At 44.6% G+C, this 24,933-nt stretch overlaps 2 protein-coding genes and 1 long non-coding RNA gene across 13 annotated transcripts in view; 2 read left to right on the forward strand and 1 right to left on the reverse strand.

Moving 5' to 3' along the window:
• Positions 1-3,290: 3,290 nt before the first annotated feature.
• The window catches only part of LOC127928508 (gamma-secretase-activating protein-like), a 55,385-nt gene continuing 33,742 nt past the window's right edge, over positions 3,291-24,933 (forward strand). For 2 of the 8 annotated variants that reach the window (XR_008131418.1, XM_052515530.1), the window contains exons 1-20: positions 3,292-3,762; positions 3,902-3,972; positions 4,611-4,667; positions 4,920-4,989; positions 5,451-5,498; positions 6,034-6,122; positions 6,284-6,353; positions 6,515-6,564; positions 6,656-6,760; positions 7,608-7,664; positions 7,759-7,805; positions 7,942-8,031; positions 9,086-9,159; positions 9,306-9,389; positions 10,329-10,421; positions 15,752-15,893; positions 16,206-16,290; positions 17,966-18,035; positions 18,120-18,280; positions 18,739-18,873. Coding sequence is in view for 5 of the 8 variants with exons in the window: in XM_052515530.1 (XP_052371490.1) it covers positions 3,675-3,762; positions 3,902-3,972; positions 4,611-4,667; positions 4,920-4,989; positions 5,451-5,498; positions 6,034-6,122; positions 6,284-6,353; positions 6,515-6,564; positions 6,656-6,760; positions 7,608-7,664; positions 7,759-7,805; positions 7,942-8,031; positions 9,086-9,159; positions 9,306-9,389; positions 10,329-10,421; positions 15,752-15,893; positions 16,206-16,290; positions 17,966-18,035; positions 18,120-18,280; positions 18,739-18,873 (1,686 nt within the window). In the remaining 3 variants the exon portion in view is untranslated. Of the gene's footprint in view, positions 3,763-3,901; positions 3,973-4,610; positions 4,668-4,919; positions 4,990-5,450; positions 5,499-6,033; positions 6,123-6,283; positions 6,354-6,514; positions 6,565-6,655; positions 6,761-7,607; positions 7,665-7,758; positions 7,806-7,941; positions 8,032-9,085; positions 9,160-9,305; positions 9,390-10,328; positions 10,422-15,751; positions 15,894-16,205; positions 16,291-17,965; positions 18,036-18,119; positions 18,281-18,738; positions 18,874-24,933 lie in introns of all 8 variants that reach the window. The other 6 variants (XM_052515528.1, XM_052515529.1, XM_052515526.1 and 3 more) reach the window with 5 other exon arrangements.
• On the reverse strand, positions 9,313-10,322 carry LOC127928511 (uncharacterized). 4 transcript variants are annotated; one of them, XR_008131420.1, is made up of 3 exons: positions 10,096-10,322; positions 9,503-10,042; positions 9,313-9,449 (listed from the first exon to the last, which is right to left on the reverse strand). It is a non-coding gene; the product is annotated as an uncharacterized LOC127928511 (long non-coding RNA). The 4 variants fall into 4 exon arrangements; XR_008131421.1 differs by having other exon boundaries at positions 9,503-9,816; positions 9,897-10,322; XR_008131422.1 differs by having other exon boundaries at positions 9,503-9,816; positions 9,857-10,322.
• On the forward strand, positions 18,880-24,926 carry LOC127928509 (uncharacterized). Its single transcript, XM_052515532.1, has 2 exons — positions 18,880-19,356; positions 19,984-24,926. The coding sequence occupies exon 2, from the start codon at positions 21,388-21,390 to the stop codon at positions 22,324-22,326; it is 939 nt and encodes a 312-aa protein (XP_052371492.1). The 5' UTR covers positions 18,880-19,356; positions 19,984-21,387; the 3' UTR covers positions 22,327-24,926.

The raw sequence follows: 24,933 nt of genomic DNA on the forward strand, positions 1-24,933 counted from the left end.
TAAAGGGCACCCTATTCCCTAAATAGCATCCTATTCCCTAAATAGCATCCTATTCCCTAAATGGCATCCTATTCCCTAAATGGCACCCTATTCCCTAAATAGCATCCTATTCCCTAAATAGCATCCTATTCCCTAAATAGCATCCTATTCCCTAAAGGGCATCCTATTCCCTAAATGGCACCCTATTCCCTAAATGACACCCTATTCCCTAAAGGGCATCATATTCCCTAAAATAGCATCCTATTCCCTAAATAGCATCCTATTCCCTAATAAATGGCATCCTATTCCCTAAATGGCACCCTATTCCTAAATGGCACCCTATTCCCTAAATGGCACCCTATTCCCTAAATGGCATCCTATTCCCTAAATGGACACCCTATTCCCTAAATGGCATCCTATTCCCTAAATGGCATCCTATTCCCTAAATGGCACCCTATTCCCTAAATGGCATCCTATTCCCTAAATGGCACCCTATTCCCTAAATGGCATCCTATTCCCTAAATGGCACCCTATTCCCTAAATGGCATCCTATTCCCTAAATGGCACCCTATTCCCTAAATGGCATCCTATTCCCTAAATGGCATCCTATTCCCTAAATGGCATCCTATTCCCTAAATGGCATCCTATTCCCTAAATGGCATCCTATTCCCTAAATGGCATCCTATTCCCTAAATAGCACCCTATTCCCTAAATGACACCCTATTCCTTATACAGCCAGGGATGTATCAAAGCCTGAAACACACTGGTCTGGTATGAAGGCTTGGCGGGAAGGAAAGTCACACTGACAGTATGTCCAGTCATCGTTCAATTCAAATAAATTCCCTCCTAATGAGGACATTGACTCACAACATCTACAAAACCAACATCCCCCACGTGCACAGTGAGTACCAGTCATTACTGAGTCACACCAGCTCAACAATAGAATGGAGTCATGTCAAATGCAGGTACGGACCATTGTAGATACACTCACCATCACTTCTATACACTGTAGTTACACAAGCTGATCCTAGACCTGTGCCTACAGGAAACTACAACAATCTACACTCCCAGGGCCGTCTCTAGGACCTCCCAGGAAGTCAACCATACACCAGGAAGAGGACGTTAATTACTGTAAGATAATTGGACATTATATGAGTCATGTTGATGGTAACTCAGTTATAATGTGTCTAGAGTCATGTTGATGGTAACTCAGTTATAATGTGTCTAGAGTCATGTTGATGGTAACTCAGTTATAATGTGTCTAGAGTCATGTTGATGGTAACTCAGTTATAATGTGTCTAGAGTCATGTTGATGGTAACTCAGTTATAATGTGTCTAGAGTCATGTTGATGGTAACTCAGTTATAATGTGTCTAGAGTCATGTTGATGGTAACTCAGTTATAATGTGTCTAAGTCATGTTGATGGTAACTCAGTTATAATGTGTCTAGAGTCATGTTGATGGTAACTCAGTTATAATGTGTCTAAGTCATGTTGATGGTCTCAGTTATAATGTGTCATGTCTAGAGTCATGTTGATGGTAACTCAGTTATAATGTGTCTAGAGTCATGTTGATGGTAACTCAGTTATAATGTGTCTAGAGTCATGTTGATGGTAACTCAGTTATAATGTGTCTAGAGTCATGTTGATGGTAACTCAGTTATAATGTGTCTAGAGTCATGTTGATGGTAACTCAGTTATAATGTGTCTAGAGTCATGTTGATGGTAACTCAGTTATAGTCATGATGGTGTCTCAGATGTGTCTAGAGTCATGTTGATGGTAACTCAGTTATAATGTGTCTAGAGTCATGTTGATGGTAACTCAGTTATAATGTGTCTAGAGTCATGTTGATGGTAACTCAGTTATAATGTGTCTAGAGTCATGTTGATGGTAACTCAGTTATAATGTGTCTAGAGTCATGTTGATGGTAACTCAGTTATAATGTGTCTAGAGTCATGTTGATGGTATCTCAGTTATAATGTGTCTAGAGTCATGTTGATGGTAACTCAGTTATAATGTGTCATGTTGATGGTAACTCAGTTATAATGTGTCTAGCTAGTCATGTTGATAGTAACTCAGTTATAATGTGTCTAGAGTCATGTTGATGGTAACTCAGTTATAATGTGTCTAGAGTCTGAGTCATGTTGATGTCAGTAACTCAGTTATAATGTGTCATGTTGATAGTAACTCAGTTATAATGTGTCTAGAGTCATGTTGATGGTAACTCAGTTATAATGTGTCTAGAGTCATGTTGATGGTAACTCAGTTATAATGTGTCTAGAGTCATGTTGATGGTAACTCAGTTATAATGTGTCTAGAGTCATGTTGATGGTAACTCAGTTATAATGTGTCTAGAGTCATGTTGATGGTAACTCAGTTATAATGTGTCTAGAGTCATGTTGATGGTATCTCAGTTATAATGTGTCTAGAGTCATGTTGATGGTAACTCAGTTATAATGTGTCTAGAGTCATGTTGATGGTAACTCAGTTATAATGTGTCTAGAGTCATGTTGATGGTAACTCAGTTATAATGTGTCTAGAGTCATGTTGATGGTAACTCAGTTATAATGTGTCTAGAGTCATGTTGATGGTATCTCAGTTATAATGTGTCTAGAGTCATGTTGATGGTATCTCAGTTATAATGTGTCTAGAGTCATGTTGATGGTATCTCAGTTAGTTATAATGTGTCTAGAGTCATGTTGATGGTAACTCAGTTATAATGTGTCTAGAGTCATGTTGATGGTATCTCAGTAGTTGTGGCTGATGCAATACCTTATAATCTGAGCAGTTTCACACGTTTCCATTTTAAATGTATACTAAGTGCTAGAGAGAGGAGTCACTACAGACACCCAGGTTCGAATCCAGGCTGTATCACAACCGACCGTGATTGGGTGTCCCATAGGGCGGCGCACAATAAGCTACTGTAGGTTCATTCAGAACAGTGTTCGGCTCGCATGAGGTTTTCTATACACTTCCGCCACCGTGTGGGTACAAAGCTTGGTTGCAGATTTGATGAAAATCGAATTTGAGACAGTGCTGATATAACTAGCCTAATGTATTGTCAGGTAGTATTACATAGCGCTAAGACCAGTAGATTGAATGGTCAATGGGGTAACCTTTTCAATAATAGGATACAATGCATGAGGGACACAAAGACACCAACATAGCAAAACGAAGATAAAGTAGGCTGTTGTGAATGTTAAATAAATAGCCTTCTGTGTTTGTGTATGTTGTACCCTCTGGTGGTCGCACAGCACCTCCATTCCATAATCAGGTGACACCGGAGTGATCGCTTGTCCGGCCTATCAGAGCGGGCGTCTCCGCTGTCTGACCCGAGAGGGAGGGCTCTATGAAGAGGGCACAGCGAGCTGTGAATATTGTTCGGTGTGAAGTTGAGTAAATTACTGTATGGCTGCAGATCTTAATGGAAGTGATTCCCTTTCAAATCATGCCTTCTGCTTTATTTTCGGTGCGTTAAACACTGCTTAAACGGCTACTGGACTATCAACAAAACGTTATTTACAACTATCACATGATGCTGCATTGTATGCCAAGTTGTAACTTCAGGCTATAGGGATGGCGTCTTCCGGGATAGTGTGAAATCGCGGAGGCTCTAATTGAAGGCATTTCTTCATAAGTGTTTGATGCATAATAGACGTGGAAATCAGTAAGTTGTGGAGGAAGGCAACCGCACACATGTTGCAACTAAGCGCAACTTTCGATTTGCAGCAGGATGTGGTGTCAAGTATATTTAAGAAAGAGGCGACTGTAGGAATAATCAAAGGTAAGAGCTGTCTGGTTGTATCGCTCGACCGATATCCAAAACGTATACTTTGTGCCTTTACGCACAAGGTGACAATGTGTGACAAATACCATGATAGTAGTGACACATGTAATGGCAAAATGTATTTTTTCCTCTACAGAATACTCAGGGATCGTTGACACTCGGATCCTCAACATTGAAAGGGATGGAGGAGTCCTCTACTCCTGGAAAGTAAGTGGACACTGGGCAAGGGGCATTCACATAGCATTATAATGGGTATGTCAAACGTGACGTTCCACACATAACCAACAGTGTGCTCTTCGGGAAGTGGTGGGAACATTCTCTCTGTCTAGGGTGCATCCCAATGGCACCATATACCCTGTAGTGTAGCATCCCAATGGCACCCTATTCCTTATAGTGCAGCATCCCAATGGCACCCTATTCCCTATAGTGCAGCATCCCAATGGCACCCTATACCCTATAGTGCAGCATCCCAATGGCACCCTATACCCTATAGTGCAGCATCCCAATGGCACCCTATACCCTATAGTGCACTACTTTTGACCAGGGGCCATGGGGATCTGGGACGTAGGCTCCAAATAGAAGCCCAAAGACTCATGACAGACCACTGCAGCTGAATAAGCTACAGGTTAAGAGCTACTGGTTAAGAGCTACTGGTTAAGAGCTACTGGTTAAGAGGTATTCCGTGTCTTTATAACATAGAGTTGTTCATAAAGTATCCTCAGACTGTGAGGGAGTGTTAAGCCCCACATAGACAGCTGAGATGTCATGGGCATAAGTATAGGTCATTACACACACAGTCATTATGAGCCGTAATGGCTTTCCTCCTCCCTCCTCTCATCTCTCAGGGGGAAACAGGGACCACCAGGATCGGGAAATACGACCCCAATACCAGACAGAATAAGGTAGAGCTTCCTCTGTGTGGGTGTGTGTGTGACTGTATGTGTGTGACTGTGTGTGTGTGACAATAAGAGTGAGTGAGTGTGTGTGTATATGCCAGTCCATAGTCTTAATGGAATGTGAGGTTACTCCTAGTACACTGCCTGATCACCACCAGCTGTTTGTAGTGTTCATCATGGGCCCTAACCCCTGTCCCCTAACCCCTGTCCCCTAACCCCTGTCCCCTTACCCCTAACCCCTCCCCCCTCTCTTCACAGCTCCTCTACACATTTGACAAGCAGGTGTGTGTCAGCAGCTGTTCTCTGAATAAGGAGGAGACTCTGCTGGGTAAGGACCTGTTCATGGACTTAGAAATAGAATGTGTAGAACATAGAGATACATTAATTGTTCTATTGAATTCTATGGTATAGAACAGATAACTCTAGAATCCATGGTATTCTAATTCTATGGTGTAGAACAGATAAAACTCTAGAATCCATGGTATTCTAATTCTATGTGACACACATGCGTAGTACAAAGACACAGACAGTGAAACAAGGATCCTCACTAAAGTGTTGAGCCAGTGTCTCCTCCCCTCGTGTGTCAGTGTTGGACTAGATACAGGTTTTCCTACATACAGCCTACTGACATATCCAGTCCAAGATTGTGATCACCCCGTGGGAGAATCTTATCATCACGAGAGAGGAACAATGTCTTGTGACTGAGCCGACAGCCAAGAGCCATTGTATTGAAGTCACGGCACTGAACCCACATCACCTCACATACTTGTCTTTTAATCTCATTTTTAGCGGTCAGTTTGGCACAGAGGACAAGAACAGAGGAGCGCCTCAGACCAGGTACCTGTCTCCCCTTGGCTCGACCCCGCCTCACATACACACACACACACACTGACACACACACACCTCCCAACTCTGATACAAACAAACACAGAAGCTGAAGATTAGAGAAATGCAACTGGACAGAAAACCATGTAAATCTACAGTATGTTATGAAGAGGGAAGTGGTAAGCCATATCCTGCTGATAACTAGCTCTCTGTTTCCCTCTGGTTCTCTCTGAGCCTTTAGGGAGACAGACCCGTGGCTGTATTCACTACAACTCTAATAGTCAGATGGGTAACATTCAGGATGTTATGAAGTATCTATCCACACATGCACCACAGGTTTTTCAGTGGTTCAAGTGTACTCTACACGACAGGTTCAAACTGTACACAACTATTGGCTGTAGGCTGCACTATATCGGTCACCTGTGTGTGTTGGAATGAGCAGCAGTGATCACAAGGGCAGCACAGGCGCTGAAGCAGTTTTCTGCTGTTTCAGGTCAGTGAAGTTAATCATTATCATATATAACACCTTTCAATTGTCTACTCCTAGTTTCAAAATGTCTGACCCTCCTCATTGAGATCCATCCCATTAACAACACTAAGGTCCTGAAGGCTGTCGACTGCCGGGTCAGAGTTCAGGTATAGAGCTGTATTGATTTGTACTTGGACTCTACTGTACTCTTATCAGTTACACCTATTACAATAAGCTTCCCTCGGTTGTTATTACATTGATGTAACAATGTGCTATAACCTGGTTCTACTACAAAGATTGTTAACCAGTCATCTTTGGTTTCATACAGTTCCTCCATCCAGACACAGAGAGGGACTCGGTGCTGGAGAGTCACCTGCTGCTGGTAGCAGAAGATGGCTGTGAGTATCTGGGAAGTGAAGTGTTGTCGAATCTCTGAGGGTCACAGCTTTTAACTATGATAGTGCAAAGACATTAGATGACACTGTTCTCTGTCTTTGGGAGGGTAGGGCCACTGGGCCTTCAGGGTTTAGGCTTTGAACTTTGACCTTTGACCTTTCAGATGTGGAGCAGCTCCATGTGATGCTGGTCAGACAAGAGGGTTACAGAGTGGTAAGAAACACTGTCACAGACTATAGAGTGCTGGAATGGAATGCAACTGTTCCGTAGTGACATCACTTCCTGTTGACTGGTGTTCTAACAGGTGATGTTGAGTCCAGAGTGCCTGGCCAAAGACAGGGTGGCAGAGGATTTCAGCTGGGTCCAGTGGGACAGCCAGACACAGAGACTCTTCTACCTCACACACAGGGTAACATACCATATATACAGTACCAGTCAAAGGTTTGGACACACCTACTCATTCAACGGTTTTTCTTTATTTTTACTATTTTCTACATTGTAGAATAATAGTGAAGACATCAACACTATCAAATAACACATAAGGAATTATGTAGTAACCAAAAAAGTCTTAAACAAATCTAAATATATTTTATATTTGAGATTCTTTAAAGTAGCCAGCCTTTGCCTTGATGACAGCTTTGCACTACTGGCATTCTCTCAACCAGCTTCACCTGGAATGCTTTTACAACAGTCTTGAAGGAGTTCCAACATATGTTGAGCACTTGTTGGCTGCTTTTCCTTCACTCTGCGGTCGTACTCATCCCAAACCATCTCAATTGGGTAGAGGCTGGGTGATTGTGGAGAGCCAGGTCATCTGATGCAGCACTTCATCACTCCCCTTGGTCAAATAGCCCTTACACAGCCTGGAGGTGTGTTGGGTCATTGCCCTGTTCAAAACAAATGATAGTCCCCATTAAGCACAAACCATAGTAGGGTGGCTACTTTAAAGAATCTCAAATATAAAATATATTTGGATTTGTTTAACACTTATTTGGTTACTACATGATTCCATATGTGTTATTTGATAGTTTTGATGTCTTCACTATTCTACAATGTAGAAAATAGTAAAAATAAAGAAAAACCCTTGAATGAGTAGGTGTGTCCAAACGTTTGACTGGTACTGTAGGTAACACACTAGGCTCTGACCTGGGCAACAACACCTTAAATTAACATGTTCTGTTTCTTTTGATTTGTGAAGAAGAATGCAGAAATTCCTCCTGATAATGCAATAATGACCTCCCTTCTTTCTCTGTCAGGAAAAAGCTGTGCTGAAATGTGTGCAATTCTGCCATGACCGCAACTGTGAGACCTTGGTGAGACATAGTAGCAGAAATCATTTAATCATGAACACTTTATGGGTAGTGATTTCAGGTCAGGCTACTTAATGCTTCCCCCTCTTTCTGACAGTTTGAGCTTGTCCTGGAGTTGCCCTCTAACCCTTTCACCTGTATGAGGTAAGAATGAAAAGTGAAATTAAATTAAATAAGATAACTTTTCAGCTAAACTGTGTATTTTCTGAAAACAGTTCATCAATATTCAGCCATTTTTGGTCATACTGTATGGATAACTCCTTGTGTGTTTGACCCCTAGGTTTGTTAACCTGGGCTTTGACCATCACCAAGAGACGCAGCATGAACGGGAGGAGATGAGGATGGTGGTGATCACCAATAACACAGGCAGGTTTTGGTTGAACATAAACTGATTCACCTCCATACTGTACTGTGTTGATAATGTTCTATGCTCGGAGAACATTGCTCTTTCATTAAGTTTGTCATTACTTTTTGTTTGACATGGGACGTGAATGGAAACAGAGGGTAAGTGCTGTAGCTACTGTGATCTAGATGAACTGTGTCACTCCTTGATCAATGGACAGTTCAGTCCACCACCAGCACAATCACACTCCCTTCACAGAGCCCAGATTTAATACAACTTCTCAATTCTCAAGATTGCATTAGTCAAGCTGCACAATTGGAAATGCTGCAGGCTTCCCAATCGTAAAAATAATTAGTGTTTCTTTGAAAGGCCTATCAAATCGAAAGATGGTTGACGACGGCCCAGGGCCAGGATCACAATCACTTCACTGTGCTAACTTATTCCAAATGACATTCAAGATTCAACCAATGAAACACTGTTGCTTTTAATAAGACCCCAATCAATACCACATTGTTAAAATGCTATCCTTCTGCTTCTTCTTCTGGTTCTGCTTCTTCTTCTGCTTCTGGTTCTTCTTCTGGTTCTGCTTCTTCTTCTGCTTCTGGTTCTTCTTCTGGTTCTGCTTCTTCTTCTGGTTCTGCTTCTTCTTCTGGTTCTGCTTCTTCTGCTTCTGGTTCTTCTGCTTCTTCTTCTGGTTCTGCTTCTTCTTCTGCTTCTGGTTCTTCTTCTGGTTCTGCTTCTTCTTCTGGTTCGGCTTCTTCTTCTGGTTATGCTTCTTCTTCTGCTTCTGGTTCTTCTGCTTCTTCTTCTGGTTCTTCTGCTTCTTCTTCTGCTTCTTCTGGTTCTTCTGGTTCTGCTTCTTCTGATTCTGCTTCTTCTGGTTCTGCTTCTTCTTGTTCTTCTGCTTCTGCTTGTTCTTCTTCTTCTGCTTCTTCTGGTTCTGCTTCTGCTTGTTCTTCTGCTTCTGCTTGTTCTTCTTCTTCTGCTTCTTCTGGTTTAGCTTCTTCTTCTTTGTATTAATCTGTTGTTAGAGTGTAATTGGTTGTTTTAATACCTGCTCCTTACTGTTGATTGCAGGGAGTATGTGTGTGTGTTACAGCCAGCCTGCTTGTGTCAACCAGGAGATCACATACACCATAGTCCTGGTGCACAGAGGTCCAGTATTATACGTCTTACCATGTTGCATTAGTTCCATACATTATTCACAAATTACTAATTCAATTCCGTCAGAGAAAATCCTAAGTTCTTCTAAGTTTCCAGTTGTACATTGTAATCTACCAGAGCCTCTCTGCCCTCTACAGGCTGCAGTAAAACGTTCTCAGTGGCTCTGGATGGCACCCCTAGTCCATGTAGTACAGATCTCCTCCCTCTCTTCATCCCTATAGGTCAGTCAACACATCTGTCTCACAGATGTCCTGTCCATCCTATCACAGCCCCTTCAGAACCTACTGGAACACTCCCACACAGCCCATCCATCCTATCACAGCCCCTTCAGAACTGACTGGAACACTCCCACACAGCCCATCCATCCTATCATAACCCCTTCAGAACCTACTGGAACACTCTCACACAGCCCATCCCTCTTCAGAACCCACTGGAACACTCCCACACAGCCCATCCATCCTATCACAACCCCTTCAGAACCTGCTGGAACACTCCCACACAGCCCATCCATCCTATCACAACCCCTTCAGAACCTACTGGAACACTCCCACACAGCCCATCCATCCTATCCATCCTATCACGACCCCTTCAGAACCTGCTGGAACATTCCCACACAGCCTATCCATCCTATCACAACCCCTTCAGAACCTACTGGAACACTCTCACACAGCCCATCCCTATTCAGAACCTACTGGAACACTCTCACACAGCCCATCCCTTTTCAGAACCTACTGGAACACTCTCACACAGCCCATCCCTCTTCAGAACCCACTGGAACACTCCCACACAGCCCATCCATCCTATCACAGCCCCTTCAGAACCTACTGGAACACTCCCACACAGCCCATCCATCCTATCACAGCCCCTTCAGAACCTACTGGAACACTCCCACATAGCCCATCCATCCTATCACAGCCCCTTCAGAACCTGCTGGAACACTCCTACACAGCCCATCCATCCTATCACAGCCCCTGATAGTGCTACTTCTACTTGGGACTGAGGAAGCGGTTTTAAGAGTTATTTGTGATAGGATGTTTATTATTATTGTACAGTAGACATTTACATAAGAGAATAAACAAATAAACAAACCAAAAACATTTGAGGTCAGTCCCAAGATAGCTGATGAATAAATGTAGACTAGCCTGCTGTTCTCTGCCCAGGTTACTACGTGGTAGTCTACCTGTCTGGTCACTTCCTGCACTGCATCAACACCAGGCAACAGGAGCTGCTCTGCCACAGCCTCTTCCTCTCAGGTAAGGCTAGACCTGGGGCATGTTCATTAGGACACACCGTAGCCTTTTGTTTTGCAATGGAAAAGGAAATTGTGTTTTTTTTTTAAACGGTTGAGACACCTGTGTTTCACTCCATTACGTGTCTATGAACACGACCCTGGTTACCGACAGAAGTGGACTATATGAGGAATAGGGAGTCATTTCAGATGCAGCCCAAGTGTGTGTTTGTTAAACTGGCCTCAGTGTAACTGTGTTGATGATGGCCTCAGTGTAACTGTGTTGATGATGGCCTCCGTATAACTGTGTTGATGATGGCCCCAGTGTAACTGTGTTGATGATGGCCTCAGTATAACTGTGTTGATGATGGCCCCAGTATAACTGTGTTGATGATGGCCTCAGTGTAACTGTGTTGATGATGGCCCCAGTGTAACTGTGTTGATGATGGCCCCAGTGTAACTGTGTTGATGATGGCCTCAGTGTAACTGTGTTGCAGGTGTTGATGATGGCCTCAGTGTAACTGTGTTGATGATGGCCTCAGTGTAACTGTGTTGATGATGGCCCCAGTATAACTGTGTTGATGATGGCCTCAGTATAACTGTGTTGATGATGGCCTCAGTATAACTGTGTTGATGATGGCTCCAGTTTAACTGTGTTGATGATGGCCCCAGTGTAACTGTGTTGATGATGGCCTCAGTATAACTGTGTTGATGATGGCTCCAGTTTAACTGTGTTGATGATGGCCCCAGTGTAACTGTGTTGATGATGGCCTCAGTATAACTGTGTTGATGATGGCTCCAGTTTAACTGTGTTGATGATGGCCCCAGTGTAACTGTGTTGTTGATGGCCTCAGTGTAACTGTGTTGATGATGGCCTCCAGTGTAACTGTGTTGATGATGGCCCCAGTGTAACTGTGTTGATGATGGCCCCAGTGTAACTGTGTTGATGATGGCCCCAGTGTAACTGTGTTGATGATGGCCCCAGTGTAACTGTGTTGATGATGGCCCCAGTGTAACTGTGTTGATGATGGCCCCAGTATAACTGTGTTGATGATGGCCCCAGTGTAACTGTGTTGATGATGGCCCCAGTGTAACTGTGTTGATGATGGCCCCAGTGTAACTGTGTTGATGATGGCCTCAGTATAACTGTGTTGATGATGGCCTCAGTGTAACTGTGTTGATGATGGCCTCAGTATAACTGTGTTGATGATGGCCTCAGTGTAACTGTGTTGATGATGGCCCCAGTGTAACTGTGTTGATGATGGCCCCAGTGTAACTGTGTTGATGATGGCCTCAGTGTAACTGTGTTGATGATGGCCTCAGTATAACTGTGTTGATGATGGCCCCAGTGTAACTGTGTTGATGATGGCCCCAGTGTAACTGTGTTGATGATGGCCTCAGTATAACTGTGTTGATGATGGCCTCAGTATAACTGTGTTGATGATGGCCTCAGTGTAACTGTGTTGATGATGGCCTCAGTATAACTGTGTTGATGATGGCCCCAGTATAACTGTGTTGATGATGGCCCAGTATAACTGTGTTGATGATGGCCTCAGTATAACTGTGTTGATGATGGCCCCAGTGTAACTGTGTTGATGATGGCCTCAGTATAACTGTGTTGATGATGGCCTCAGTATAACTGTGTTGATGATGGCCTCAGTGTAACTGTGTTGATGATGGCCTCAGTATAACTGTGTTGATGATGGCCCCAGTATAACTGTGTTGATGATGGCCTCAGTATAACTGTGTTGATGATGGCCTCAGTATAACTGTGTTGATGATGGCCCCAGTGTAACTGTGTTGATGATGGCCCCAGTGTAACTGTGTTGATGATGGCCCCAGTGTAACTGTTGATGATGGCCTCAGTATAACTGTGTTGATGATGGCTCCAGTTTAACTGTGTTGATGATGGCCCCAGTGTAACTGTGTTGATGATGGCCTCAGTATAACTGTGTTGATGATGGCTCCAGTTTAACTGTGTTGATGATGGCCCCAGTGTAACTGTGTTGATGATGGCCTCAGTGTAACTGTGTTGATGATGGCCCCAGTGTAACTGTGTTGATGATGGCCCCAGTGTAACTGTGTTGATGATGGCCCCAGTGTAACTGTGTTGATGATGGCCCCAGTATAACTGTGTTGATGATGGCCTCAGTATAACTGTGTTGATGATGGCCTCAGTATAACTGTGTTGATGATGGCCTCAGTATAACTGTGTTGATGATGGCCTCAGTATAACTGTGTTGATGATGGCCCCAGTGTAACTGTGTTGATGATGGCCCCAGTGTAACTGTGTTGATGATGGCCCCAGTGTAACTGTGTTGATGATGGCCCCAGTGTAACTGTGTTGATGATGGCCTCAGTATAACTGTGTTGATGATGGCCTCAGTATAACTGTGTTGATGATGGCCTCAGTATAACTGTGTTGATGATGGCCTCAGTATAACTGTGTTGATGATGGCCTCAGTATAACTGTGTTGATGATGGCCTCAGTATAACTGTGTTGATGATGGCCCCAGTATAACTGTGTTGATGATGGCCCCAGTGTAACTGTGTTGATGATGGCCTCAGTGTAACTGTGTTGATGATGGCCCCAGTGTAACTGTGTTGATGATGGCCCCAGTGTAACTGTGTTGATGATGGCCTCAGTATAACTGTGTTGATGATGGCCCCAGTGTAACTGTGTTGATGATGGCCCCAGTATAACTGTGTTGATGATGGCCCCAGTATAACTGTGTTGATGATGGCCTCAGTATAACTGTGTTGATGATGGATGATGGCCCCAGTGTAACTGTGTTGATGATGGCCCCAGTGTAACTGTGTTGATGATGGCCTCAGTGTAACTGTGTTGATGATGGCCTCAGTATAACTGATGGCCCCAGTGTAACTGTGTTGATGATGGCCCCAGTGTAACTGTGTTGATGATGGCCCAGTGTAACTGTGTTGATGATGGCCTCAGTATAACTGTGTTGATGATGGCCTCAGTATAACTGTGTTGATGATGGCCTCAGTATAACTGTGTTGATGATGGCCTCAGTATAACTGTGTTGATGATGGCCTCAGTATAACTGTGTTGATGATGGCCTCAGTATAACTGTGTTGATGATGGCCTCAGTATAACTGTGTTGATGATGGCCCCAGTGTAACTGTGTTGATGATGGCCTCAGTATAACTGTGTTGCAGGTGTTGATGATGGCCTCAGTGTAACTGTGTTGATGATGGCCTCAGTGTAACTGTGTTGATGATGGCCTCAGTATAACTGTGTTGATGATGGCCCCAGTATAACTGTGTTGATGATGGCCTCAGTATAACTGTGTTGATGATGGCCTCAGTATAACTGTGTTGATGATGGCCTCCAGTTTAACTGTGTTGATGATGGCCCCAGTGTAACTGTGTTGATGATGGCCCCAGTGTAACTGTGTTGATGATGGCCTCAGTATAACTGTGTTGATGATGGCTCCAGTTTAACTGTGTTGATGATGGCCCCAGTGTAACTGTGTTGATGATGGCCCAGTATAACTGTGTTGATGATGGCTCCAGTTTAACTGTGTTGATGATGGCCCCAGTGTAACTGTGTTGATGATGGCCTCAGTGTAACTGTGTTGATGATGGCCCCAGTGTAACTGTGTTGATGATGGCCCCAGTGTAACTGTGTTGATGATGGCCCCAGTATAACTGTGTTGATGATGGCCTCAGTATAACTGTGTTGATGATGGCCTCAGTATAACTGTGTTGATGATGGCCTCAGTATAACTGTGTTGATGATGGCCTCAGTATAACTGTGTTGATGATGGCCTCAGTATAAATGTGTTGATGATGGCCCCAGTGTAACTGTGTTGATGATGGCCTCAGTGTAACTGTGTTGATGATGGCCCCAGTGTAACTGTGTTGATGATGGCCTCAGTGTAACTGTGTTGATGATGGCCTCAGTATAACTGTGTTGATGATGGCCTCAGTATAACTGTGTTGATGATGGCCTCAGTATAACTGTGTTGATGATGGCCTCAGTATAACTGTGTTGATGATGGCCTCAGTATAACTGTGTTGATGATGGCCTCAGTATAACTGTGTTGATGATGGCCTCAGTATAACTGTGTTGATGATGGCCCCAGTGTAACTGTGTTGATGATGGCCTCAGTGTAACTGTGTTGATGATGGCCCCAGTGTAACTGTGTTGATGATGGCCTCAGTGTAACTGTGTTGATGATGGCCTCAGTATAACTGTGTTGATGATGGCCTCAGTGTAACTGTGTTGATGATGGCCTCAGTGTAACTGTGTTGATGATGGCCCCAGTGTAACTGTGTTGATGATGGCCTCAGTATAACTGTGTTGATGATGGCCTCAGTGTAACTGTGTTGATGATGGCCTCAGTGTAACTGTGTTGATGATGGCCTCAGTATAACTGTGTTGATGATGGCCTCAGTATAACTGTGTTGATGATGGCCCCAGTGTAACTGTGTTGATGATGGCCTCAGTGTAACTGTGTTGATGATGGCCTAGTGTAACTGTGTTGATGATGGCCTCAGTGTAACTGTGTTGATGATGGCCTCAGTGTAACTGTGTTGATGATGGCCCCAGTGTAACTGTGTTGATGATGGCCCCAGTGTAACTGTGTTGCAGGTGTTGATGATGGCCTCAGTGTAACTGTGTTGATGATGGCCCCAGTGTAACTGTGTTGATGATGGCCTCAGTATAACTGTGTTGATGATGGCCTCAGTGTAACTGTGTTGATGATGGCCTCAGTATAACTGTGTTGATGATGGCCTCAGTATAACTGTGTTGATGATGGCCTCAGTGTAACTGTGTTGATGATGGCCCCAGTGTAACTGTGTTGATGATGGCCTCAGTATAACTGTGTTGATGATGGCCTCAGTATAACTGTGTTGATGATGGCCCCAGTGTAACTGTGTTGATGATGGCCTCAGTGTAACTGTGTTGATGATGGCCTCAGTGTAACTGTGTTGATGATGGCCCCAGTATAACTGTGTTGATGATGGCCCCAGTATAACTGTGTTGATGATGGCCCCAGTGTAACTGTGTTGATGATGGCCTCAGTGTAACTGTGTTGATGATGGCCCCAGTGTAACTGTGTTGATGATGGCCCCAGTGTAACTGTGTTGATGATGGCCCCAGTATAACTGTGTTGATGATGGCCTCAGTATAACTGTGTTGATGATGGCCCCAGTGTAACTGTGTTGATGATGGCCTCAGTGTAACTGTGTTGATGATGGCCCCAGTGTAACTGTGTTGATGATGGCCTCAGTATAACTGTGTTGATGATGGCCTCAGTATAACTGTGTTGATGATGGCCTCAGTATAACTGTGTTGATGATGGCCCCAGTGTAACTGTGTTACAGGTGTTGATGCAGAGCTGGGTGTGTTGGGATCAGACAGTGTGGTATTGTCTCTACCCGAGTCCTCTCTGCTGGACCTGAACACAGGCAGGATGTACACTGTAGACCTCAACCCCTCCTTCCTAATGGACCTACTGCACTGCAGGTAGAATGGACTAGAATAGAATAGAATATAATGGAATAGAATGGAATGGAATAGAATGGAGTAGAATATAATAGAGTAGAATGGACTAGAATAGAATAGAATGGAATAGAATGGAGTAGAATATAATATAATAGAATAACATAGAATAACATAGAATACAATATAGCTCAATCCGTTGTTGAATGGAAAATGGTCTTGAGTGTGTATTTCATGTTTACAGCATGTAGAAGGTACTGCAGCATTGAGTATTATAGTGGTGGTACACTCCTCTGTTTATGTCGTATTCATGATGTCTTGTGCTCTGTGCTGTAGCCACAGGAGACCTGATTCTCAACGCCTGGCTGCCCTGCACTGTCTGCTGCTCTACATGGGACCCAACGCTGCACTAGAACTGAAGGTAGGAGATGTAAGGAACACTAACGAGACACTTTGTTCAGAGAGAGACAGAGTGTGTTTAAAATATATATATTTAACCTTTATTTATCCAGGTAGGCTAGTTGAGAACACTTTGTTCAGAGAGAGAGAGAGAGAGACACAGAGTGTGTTTAAAATGTATATATTTAACCTTTATTTATCCAGGTAGGCTAGTTGAGAACAAGTTCTCATTTTCAACTGTGACCTGGCCAAGATAAAGCAAAGCAGTGCGACACAAACAACAACACAGTTACACATGGAATAAACAAACATACAGTTAATAACACAATAGAAAAGTCTATATACAGTGTGTGCAAATGAGGTAAGATAAGGGAGGTAAGGCAATAAATAGGTCATGGTGGTGAAGTAATTACATTCTAGCAATTAAACACTGGAATGGTAGATGTGCAGAGGATGAATGTGCAAGTAGAGATACTGGGGTGCAAAGGAGCAAAATAAATAAATAACAGTATGGGGATGAGGTAGTTGGATGGGCTATTTACAGATGGGCTATGTACAGGTGCACTATGTGCAGTGATCTGTGAGCTGCTCTGACAGCTGGAGTGTAAAGTTAGTGAGGGAGATAAGAGTCTCCAGCTTCAGTGATTTTTGCAGTTCGTTCAAGTCATTGGCAGCAGAGAACTGTAAGGAGAGGCGGCCAAAGGAAGAATTGGCTTTGGGGGTGACCAGTGAATTATACCTGCTGCAGCGTGTGCTACGCGTGGGTGCTGCTATGGTGACCAGTGAGCTGAGATAAGGTGGTGCTTTACCTAGCAAAGACAGAATGGTGTCGTCTGCGTAGAGGTGGATCAGAGAATCACCAGCAGCAAGTGCGACATCATTGATGTATACAGAGAAGAGAGTCGGCCTGAGAATTGAACCCTGTGGTACACCCATAGAGACTGCCAGAGGCCCGGACAACAGTCCCTCCGATTTGACTCACTGAACTCTATCAGAGATGTAGTTGGTGAACCAGGCGAGGCAATCATTTGAGAAACCAAGGCTGCTGACTCTGCCGATAAGAATGGGGTGATTGACAGAGTCGAAAGCCTTGGCCAGGTCGATGAATACGGCTGCATAGTATTGTCTCTTATCGATGACGGTTATGATATCATTTAGGACCTTGACTGTGGCTGAGGTGCACCCACGACCAGCTCTGGAACCAGATTGCATAGCGGAGAACGTATGGTGGGATTCGAAATGGTCGGTGATCTGTTTGTTAACTTGGCTTTCGAAGACCTTAGAAAGGCAGGGTAGGATAGATATAGGTATGTAGCAGTTTGTGTCTAGAGTGTTTCCCCCTTTGAAGAGTGAAAGAGAGATGTTTTGGAGGGAGAAGTTCAGGACTGGGTGCTGACCATGAGTCAGGTTGTTTATAATAGAGAAAGTGCTGCACTTAATCTCCATTGCAGTACTTGTTCTAAACGGTGTCTCTGTGGTCATGACGACTCACTAACACAGAGCGGTAACCCGTCTTAGAGGTCCAGGAGGACGAGGCTGCTGTGGTTTCATCCACTCTGTGGAAACCCTTTACATAACATGGCTTTATGCATGTGTGGTAACACTGGAGTTACTATAGTAACACTGGAGTTACTATAGTAACAATACCAAGATGTTGTTACATAGCACTGCTGTTACTTCATGTGTTTTCTCTGCAGATCATAGATTGGATCTGTGACAATGTCATGCCGTTCGACACCTTCGATCAAATTCAGGAATTTATTCTGGGTAAGTGGAACAAGACTTATCATCGTTTTAAAATCTATTTTTGTGGTGTTTTATGGAAGAATCATCGTCTCCCTTCAACGACAGCGTCACTGTACAGGATCATCTATAAGAAGTGTCTCAGTCTGGATGAAGTCCTACCCTACTCCTCTGTGTTTGAGAAGAAGAAGGTACCTGAGACTCTAGACCAGGTCCCCGGTGTCACCTGCACCACAGAGCTCCATGCTGAACCAGTGTTCAAAGGAAAGGTAAGATGTCTTTCACCCACTCCAGCTATTCAACTACCTGATCAGTGTGTAATATTTAGTGATTTATTTCCAGGTTAGCCACTAGGGGGCAGACAGGAGTGGGAAGCAGATCCAGTGCTCAGTAACAGATAAAGAATGCAAATCTAATGAATTAAATGAAGAAGAGTTGTGTTGACAGTAAGGACATAATAATATTATATAAACTGGGCTATTTACAATGAATTACCCAGTGATTATTCTGTAGATGGAGGCCTTTTTTAATTAAAGGCAAAACATGAACCATTTGTTACAATCAAGTGCATTTCATTTAATGTTATGTAGTATGAACCCTGTGCCATAAATCATTTAGTTTCCAAGGAGGTCTCAAGATGACCATAGCAAATGTACTTATTTTGCACAAACTGTAAAAGTAGTAAACACCTGGTGTTGACTAGATGTTTGGTAATGTTTTGCTGCAGGCCAGGAGTCTCCAGGGTTATTGGGAAGAGCTGCAGTGGAGCACAGAAAAGATGAAGTACTTTGAGGCGGTTCCAAACCCACGATACAGAGCATCTCAGAACCTGCCAGACTGGACCAAGCTGCTCACTACCCTGGTGAGTTCTGTTCACACCTAGAATGTAGCAGCATTGGCGAGTTCACACATATTAGAGGATCAAACTGCAGATCCAGAACCTCTCACAGAACCTCTCACAGTCTGCCAGACACACTGCTAGCGACCCTGGTGAGTTCACACAGAGAGACTGGAATATAGATTATCTCTGGGAGCTCAGTGCACCACAGGAACCATGGTCTCTCTCTCTCTGATCCCAAGCTTTACACTGCAGCTAGCAGTAGGACAGTATGGAACCATGGTCTCTCTCTCTGATCCTAAGCTTTACACTGCAGCTAGCAGTAGGACAGTATGGAACCATGGTCTCTCTCTCTCTGATCCTAAGCTTTACACTGCAGCTAGCAGTAGGACAGTATGGAACCATGGTCTCTCTCTCTCTGATCCTAAGCTTTACACTGCAGCTTGCAGTAGGACCGTATGGAACCATGGTCTCTCTCTCTCTCTGATCCTAAGCTTTACACTGCAGGTAGCAGTAGGACAGTATGTAACCATGGTCTCTCTCTCTGATCCTAAGCTTTACACTGCAGCTAGCAGTAGGACAGTATGGAACCATGGTCTCTCTCTCTCTGATCCTAAGATTTACACTGCAGCTAGCAGTAGGACAGTATGGAACCATGGTCTCTCTCTCTGATCCTAAGATTTACACTGCAGCTAGCAGTAGGACAGTATGGGACCATGGTCTCTCTCTCTCTCTGATCCTAAGCTTTACACTGCAGCTAGCAGTAGGCCAGTATGGGACCATGGTCTCTCTCTCTCTGATCCTAAGCTTTACACTGCAGCTAGCAGTAGGACAGTATGGAACCATGGCCTCTCTCTCTCTGATAGCAAGCTTTACACTGCAGCTAGCAGTAGGACAGTATGGAACCATGGTCTCTCTCTCTCTCTGATCCTAAGCTTTACACTGCAGCTAGCAGTAGGACAGTATGGAACCATGGTCTCTCTCTCTCTGATCCTAAGCTTTACACTGCAGCTAGCAGTAGGACAGTATGGAACCATGGCCTCTCTCTCTCTGATAGCAAGCTTTACACTGCAGCTAGCAGTACAGTATGGAACCATGGTCTCTCTCTCTCTGATCCTAAGCTTTACACTGCAGGTAGCAGTAGGACAGTATGTAACCATGGTCTCTCTCTCTCTCTGATCCTAAGCTTTACACTGCAGCTAGCAGTAGGACAGTATGGAACCATGGTCTCTCTCTCTCTGATCCTAAGCTTTACACTGCAGCTAGCAGTAGGACAGTATGGGACCATGGTCTCTCTCTCTCTGATCCTAAGCTTTACACTGCAGCTAGCAGTAGGCCAGTATGGGACCATGGTCTCTCTCTCTCTGATCCTAAGCTTTACACTGCAGCTAGCAGTAGGACAGTATGGAACCATGGCCTCTCTCTCTCTGATAGCAAGCTTTACACTGCAGCTAGCAGTAGGACAGTATGGAACCATGGCCTCTCTCTCTCTGATCCTAAGCTTTACACTGCAGCTAGCAGTAGGACAGTATGGAACCATGGCCTCTCTCTCTCTGATCCTAAGCTTTACACTGCAGCTAGCAGTAGGACAGTATGGAACCATGGTCTCTCTCTCTCTGATCCTAAGCTTTACACTGCAGCTAGCAGTAGGACAGTATGGAACCATGGCCTCTCTCTCTCTGATAGCAAGCTTTACACTGCAGCTAGCAGTAGGACAGTATGGAACCATGGTCTCTCTCTCTCTGATCCTAAGCTTTACACTGCAGCTAGCAGTAGGACAGTATGGAACCATGGCCTCTCTCTCTCTGATCCTAAGCTTTACACTGCAGCTAGCAGTAGGACAGTATGGAACCATGGCCTCTCTCTCTCTGATAGCAAGCTTTACACTGCAGCTAGCAGTAGGACAGTATGGAACCATGGTCTCTCTCTCTCTCTGATCCTAAGCTTTACACTGCAGCTAGCAGTAAGACAGTATGGAACCATGGTCTCTCTCTCTCTGATCCTAAGCTTTACACTGCAGCTAGCAGTAGGACAGTATGGAACCATGGTCTCTCTTTCTCTGATCCTAAGCTTTACACTGCAGCTAGCAGTAGGCCAGTATGGGACCATGGTCTCTCTCTCTCTGATCCTAAGCTTTACACTGCAGCTAGCAGTAGGACAGTATGGAACCATGGTCTCTCTCTCTCTGATAGCAAGCTTTACACTGCAGCTAGCAGTAGGACAGTATGGAACCATGGCCTCTCTCTCTCTGATAGCAAGCTTTACACTGCAGCTAGCAGTAGGACAGTATGGAACCATGGTCTCTCTCTCTGATCCTAAGATGTACACTGCAGCTAGCAGTAGGACAGTATGGAACCATGGTCTCTCTCTCTCTGATCCTAAGCTTTACACTGCAGCTAGCAGTAGGACAGTATGAAACCATGGTCTCTCTCTGATCCTAAGCTTTACACTGCAGCTAGCAGTAGGACAGTATGAAACCATGGTCTCTCTCTGATCCTAAGCTTTACACTGCAGCTAGCAGTAGGACAGTATGGAACCATGGTCTCTCTCTCTCTGATCCCAAGCTTTACACTGCAGCTAGCAGTAGGACAGTATGGAACCATGGTCTCTCTCTCTGATCCTAAGCTTTACACTGCAGCTAGCAGTAGGACAGTATGGAACCATGGTCTCTCTCTCTCTGATCCTAAGCTTTATACTGCAGCTAGGAGTAGGACAATATGGAACCATGGTCTCTCTCTCTCTGATCCTAAGCTTTACACTGCAGCTAGCAGTAGGACAGTATGGAACCATGGTCTCTCTCTATCTGATAGCAAGCTTTACACTGCAGCTAGCAGTAGGACAGTATGGAACCATGGTCTCTCTCTCTCTCTGATCCTAAGCTTTACACTGCAGCTAGCAGTAGGACAGTATGGAACCATGGTCTCTCTCTCTGATCCTAAGATTTACACTGCAGCTAGCAGTAGGACAGTATGGAACCATGGTCTCTCTTTCTCTGATCCTAAGCTTTACACTGCAGCTAGCAGTAGGCCAGTATGGGACCATGGTCTCTCTCTCTCTGATCCTAAGCTTTACACTGCAGCTAGCAGTAGGACAGTATGGAACCATGGTCTCTCTCTCTCTGATAGCAAGCTTTACACTGCAGCTAGCAGTAGGACAGTATGGAACCATGGTCTCTCTCTCTCTGATCCTAAGCTTTACACTGCAGCTAGCAGTAGGACAGTATGGAACCATGGTCTCTCTCTCTCTGATAGCAAGCTTTACACTGCAGCTAGCAGTAGGACAGTATGGAACCATGGTCTCTCTCTCTCTCTGATCCTAAGCTTTACACTGCAGCTAGCAGTAGGACAGTATGGAACCATGGTCTCTCTCTCTGATCCTAAGATTTACACTGCAGCTAGCAGTAGGACAGTATGGAACCATGGTCTCTCTCTCTCTGATCCTAAGCTTTACACTGCAGCTAGCAGTAGGACAGTATGAAACCATGGTCTCTCTCTGATCCTAAGCTTTACACTGCAGCTAGCAGTAGGACAGTATGGAACCATGGTCTCTCTCTCTGATCCTAAGCTTTACACTGCAGCTAGCAGTAGGACAGTATGAAACCATGGTCTCTCTCTGATCCTAAGCTTTACACTGCAGCTAGCAGTAGGACAGTATGGAACCATGGTCTCTCTCTCTCTGATCCTAAGCTTTACACTGCAGCTAGCAGTAGGACAGTATGGAACCATGGTCTCTCTCTCTGATCCTAAGCTTTACACTGCAGCTAGCAGTAGGACAGTATGGAACCATGGTCTCTCTCTCTCTGATCCTAAGCTTTATACTGCAGCTAGCAGTAGGACAGTATGGAACCATGGTCTCTCTCTCTCTGATCCTAAGCTTTACACTGCAGCTAGCAGTAGGACAGTATGAAACCATGGTCTCTCTCTGATCCTAAGCTTTACACTGCAGCTAGCAGTAGGACAGTATGGAACCATGGTCTCTCTCTCTGATCCTAAGCTTTACACTGCAGCTAGCAGTAGGACAGTATGGAACCATGGTCTCTCTCTCTCTGATCCTAAGCTTTATACTGCAGCTAGCAGTAGGACAGTATGGAACCATGGTCTCTCTCTCTCTGATCCTAAGCTTTACACTGCAGCTAGCAGTAGGACAGTATGGAACCATGGTCTCTCTCTCTGATAGCAAGCTTTACACTGCAGCTAGCAGTAGGACAGTATGGAACCATGGTCTCTCTCTCTGATCCTAAGATGTACACTGCAGCTAGCAGTAGGACAGTATGGAACCATGGTCTCTCTTTCTCTGATCCTAAGCTTTACACTGCAGCTAGCAGTAGGCCAGTATGGGACCATGGTCTCTCTCTCTCTGATCCTAAGCTTTACACTGCAGCTAGCAGTAGGACAGTATGGAACCATGGTCTCTCTCTCTCTGATAGCAAGCTTTACACTGCAGCTAGCAGTAGGACAGTATGGAACCATGGCCTCTCTCTCTCTGATAGCAAGCTTTACACTGCAGCTAGCAGTAGGACAGTATGGAACCATGGTCTCTCTCTCTCTGATAGCAAGCTTTACACTGCAGCTAGCAGTAGGACAGTATGGAACCATGGTCTCTCTCTCTCTCTGATCCTAAGCTTTACACTGCAGCTAGCAGTAGGACAGTATGGAACCATGGTCTCTCTCTCTCTGATCCTAAGCTTTACACTGCAGCTAGCAGTAGGACAGTATGGAACCATGGTCTCTCTCTCTCTGATCCTAAGCTTTACACTGCAGCTAGCAGTAGGACAGTATGAAACCATGGTCTCTCTCTGATCCTAAGCTTTACACTGCAGCTAGCAGTAGGACAGTATGGAACCATGGTCTCTCTCTCTCTGATCCTAAGCTTTACACTGCAGCTAGCAGTAGGACAGTATGAAACCATGGTCTCTCTCTGATCCTAAGCTTTACACTGCAGCTAGCAGTAGGACAGTATGGAACCATGGTCTCTCTCTCTGATCCTAAGCTTTACACTGCAGCTAGCAGTAGGACAGTATGGAACCATGGTCTCTCTCTCTCTGATCCTAAGCTTTACACTGCAGCTAGCAGTAGGACAGTATGAAACCATGGTCTCTCTCTCTGATCCTAAGATTTACACTGCAGCTAGCAGTAGGACAGTATGGAACCATGGTCTCTCTCTCTCTCTGATCCTAAGCTTTACACTGCAGCTAGCAGTAGGACAGTATGGAACCATGGTCTCTCTCTCTCTGATCCTAAGCTTTACACTGCAGCTAGCAGTAGGACAGTATGAAACCATGGTCTCTCTCTCTGATCCTAAGCTTTACACTGCAGCTAGCAGTAGGACAGTATGGAACCATGGTCTCTCTCTCTGATCCTAAGCTTTATACTGCAGCTAGCAGTAGGACAGTATGGAACCATGGTCTCTCTCTCTCTGATCCTAAGCCTTACACTGCAGCTAGCAGTAGGACAGTATGGAACCATGGTCTCTCTCTCTGATCCTAAGCCTTACACTGCAGCTAGCAGTAGGACAGTATGGAACCATGGTCTCTCTCTCTGATCCTAAGCTTTACACTGCAGCTAGCAGTAGGACAGTATGGAACCATGGTCTCTCTCTCTCTGATCCTAAGCTTTATACTGCAGCTAGCAGTAGGACAGTATGGAACCATGGTCTCTCTCTCTCTGATCCCAAGCTTTACACTGCAGCTAGCAGTAGGACAGTATGAAAACATTCATCATTTCCAATTCCTGACATATTCTCTTATAGAACCACTTCAACAGGTAGCCTAGCGTTTCAGAGCGATGGGTCAGTAACCGAAAGGTCGCTGGCTCGAATCCCTGAGATGAATCTGTTGATGTTCCTTTGAGCAAGGCAATGAACCCTAATTGCTCTTGTATGTGCTAAATGACTAACATGGACATGTAACATGTAGTACAGTATACCTTCATAAGAGGAAGTTAGAGAATACGTTTTTCACTCTGTCTGTTCCAGAAGTTAGAGAACACGTTCTTCACTCTGTCTGTTCCAGAAGTTAGAGAACACGTTCTTCACTCTGTCTGTTCCAGAAGTCAGAGAACACGTTCTTCACTCTGTCTGTTCCAG

This window comes from Oncorhynchus keta, unplaced genomic scaffold (genome assembly GCF_023373465.1).
Source record: "Oncorhynchus keta strain PuntledgeMale-10-30-2019 unplaced genomic scaffold, Oket_V2 Un_scaffold_29317_pilon_pilon, whole genome shotgun sequence".
In the NCBI taxonomy this organism is placed as follows: Eukaryota; Metazoa; Chordata; class Actinopteri; order Salmoniformes; family Salmonidae; genus Oncorhynchus; species Oncorhynchus keta.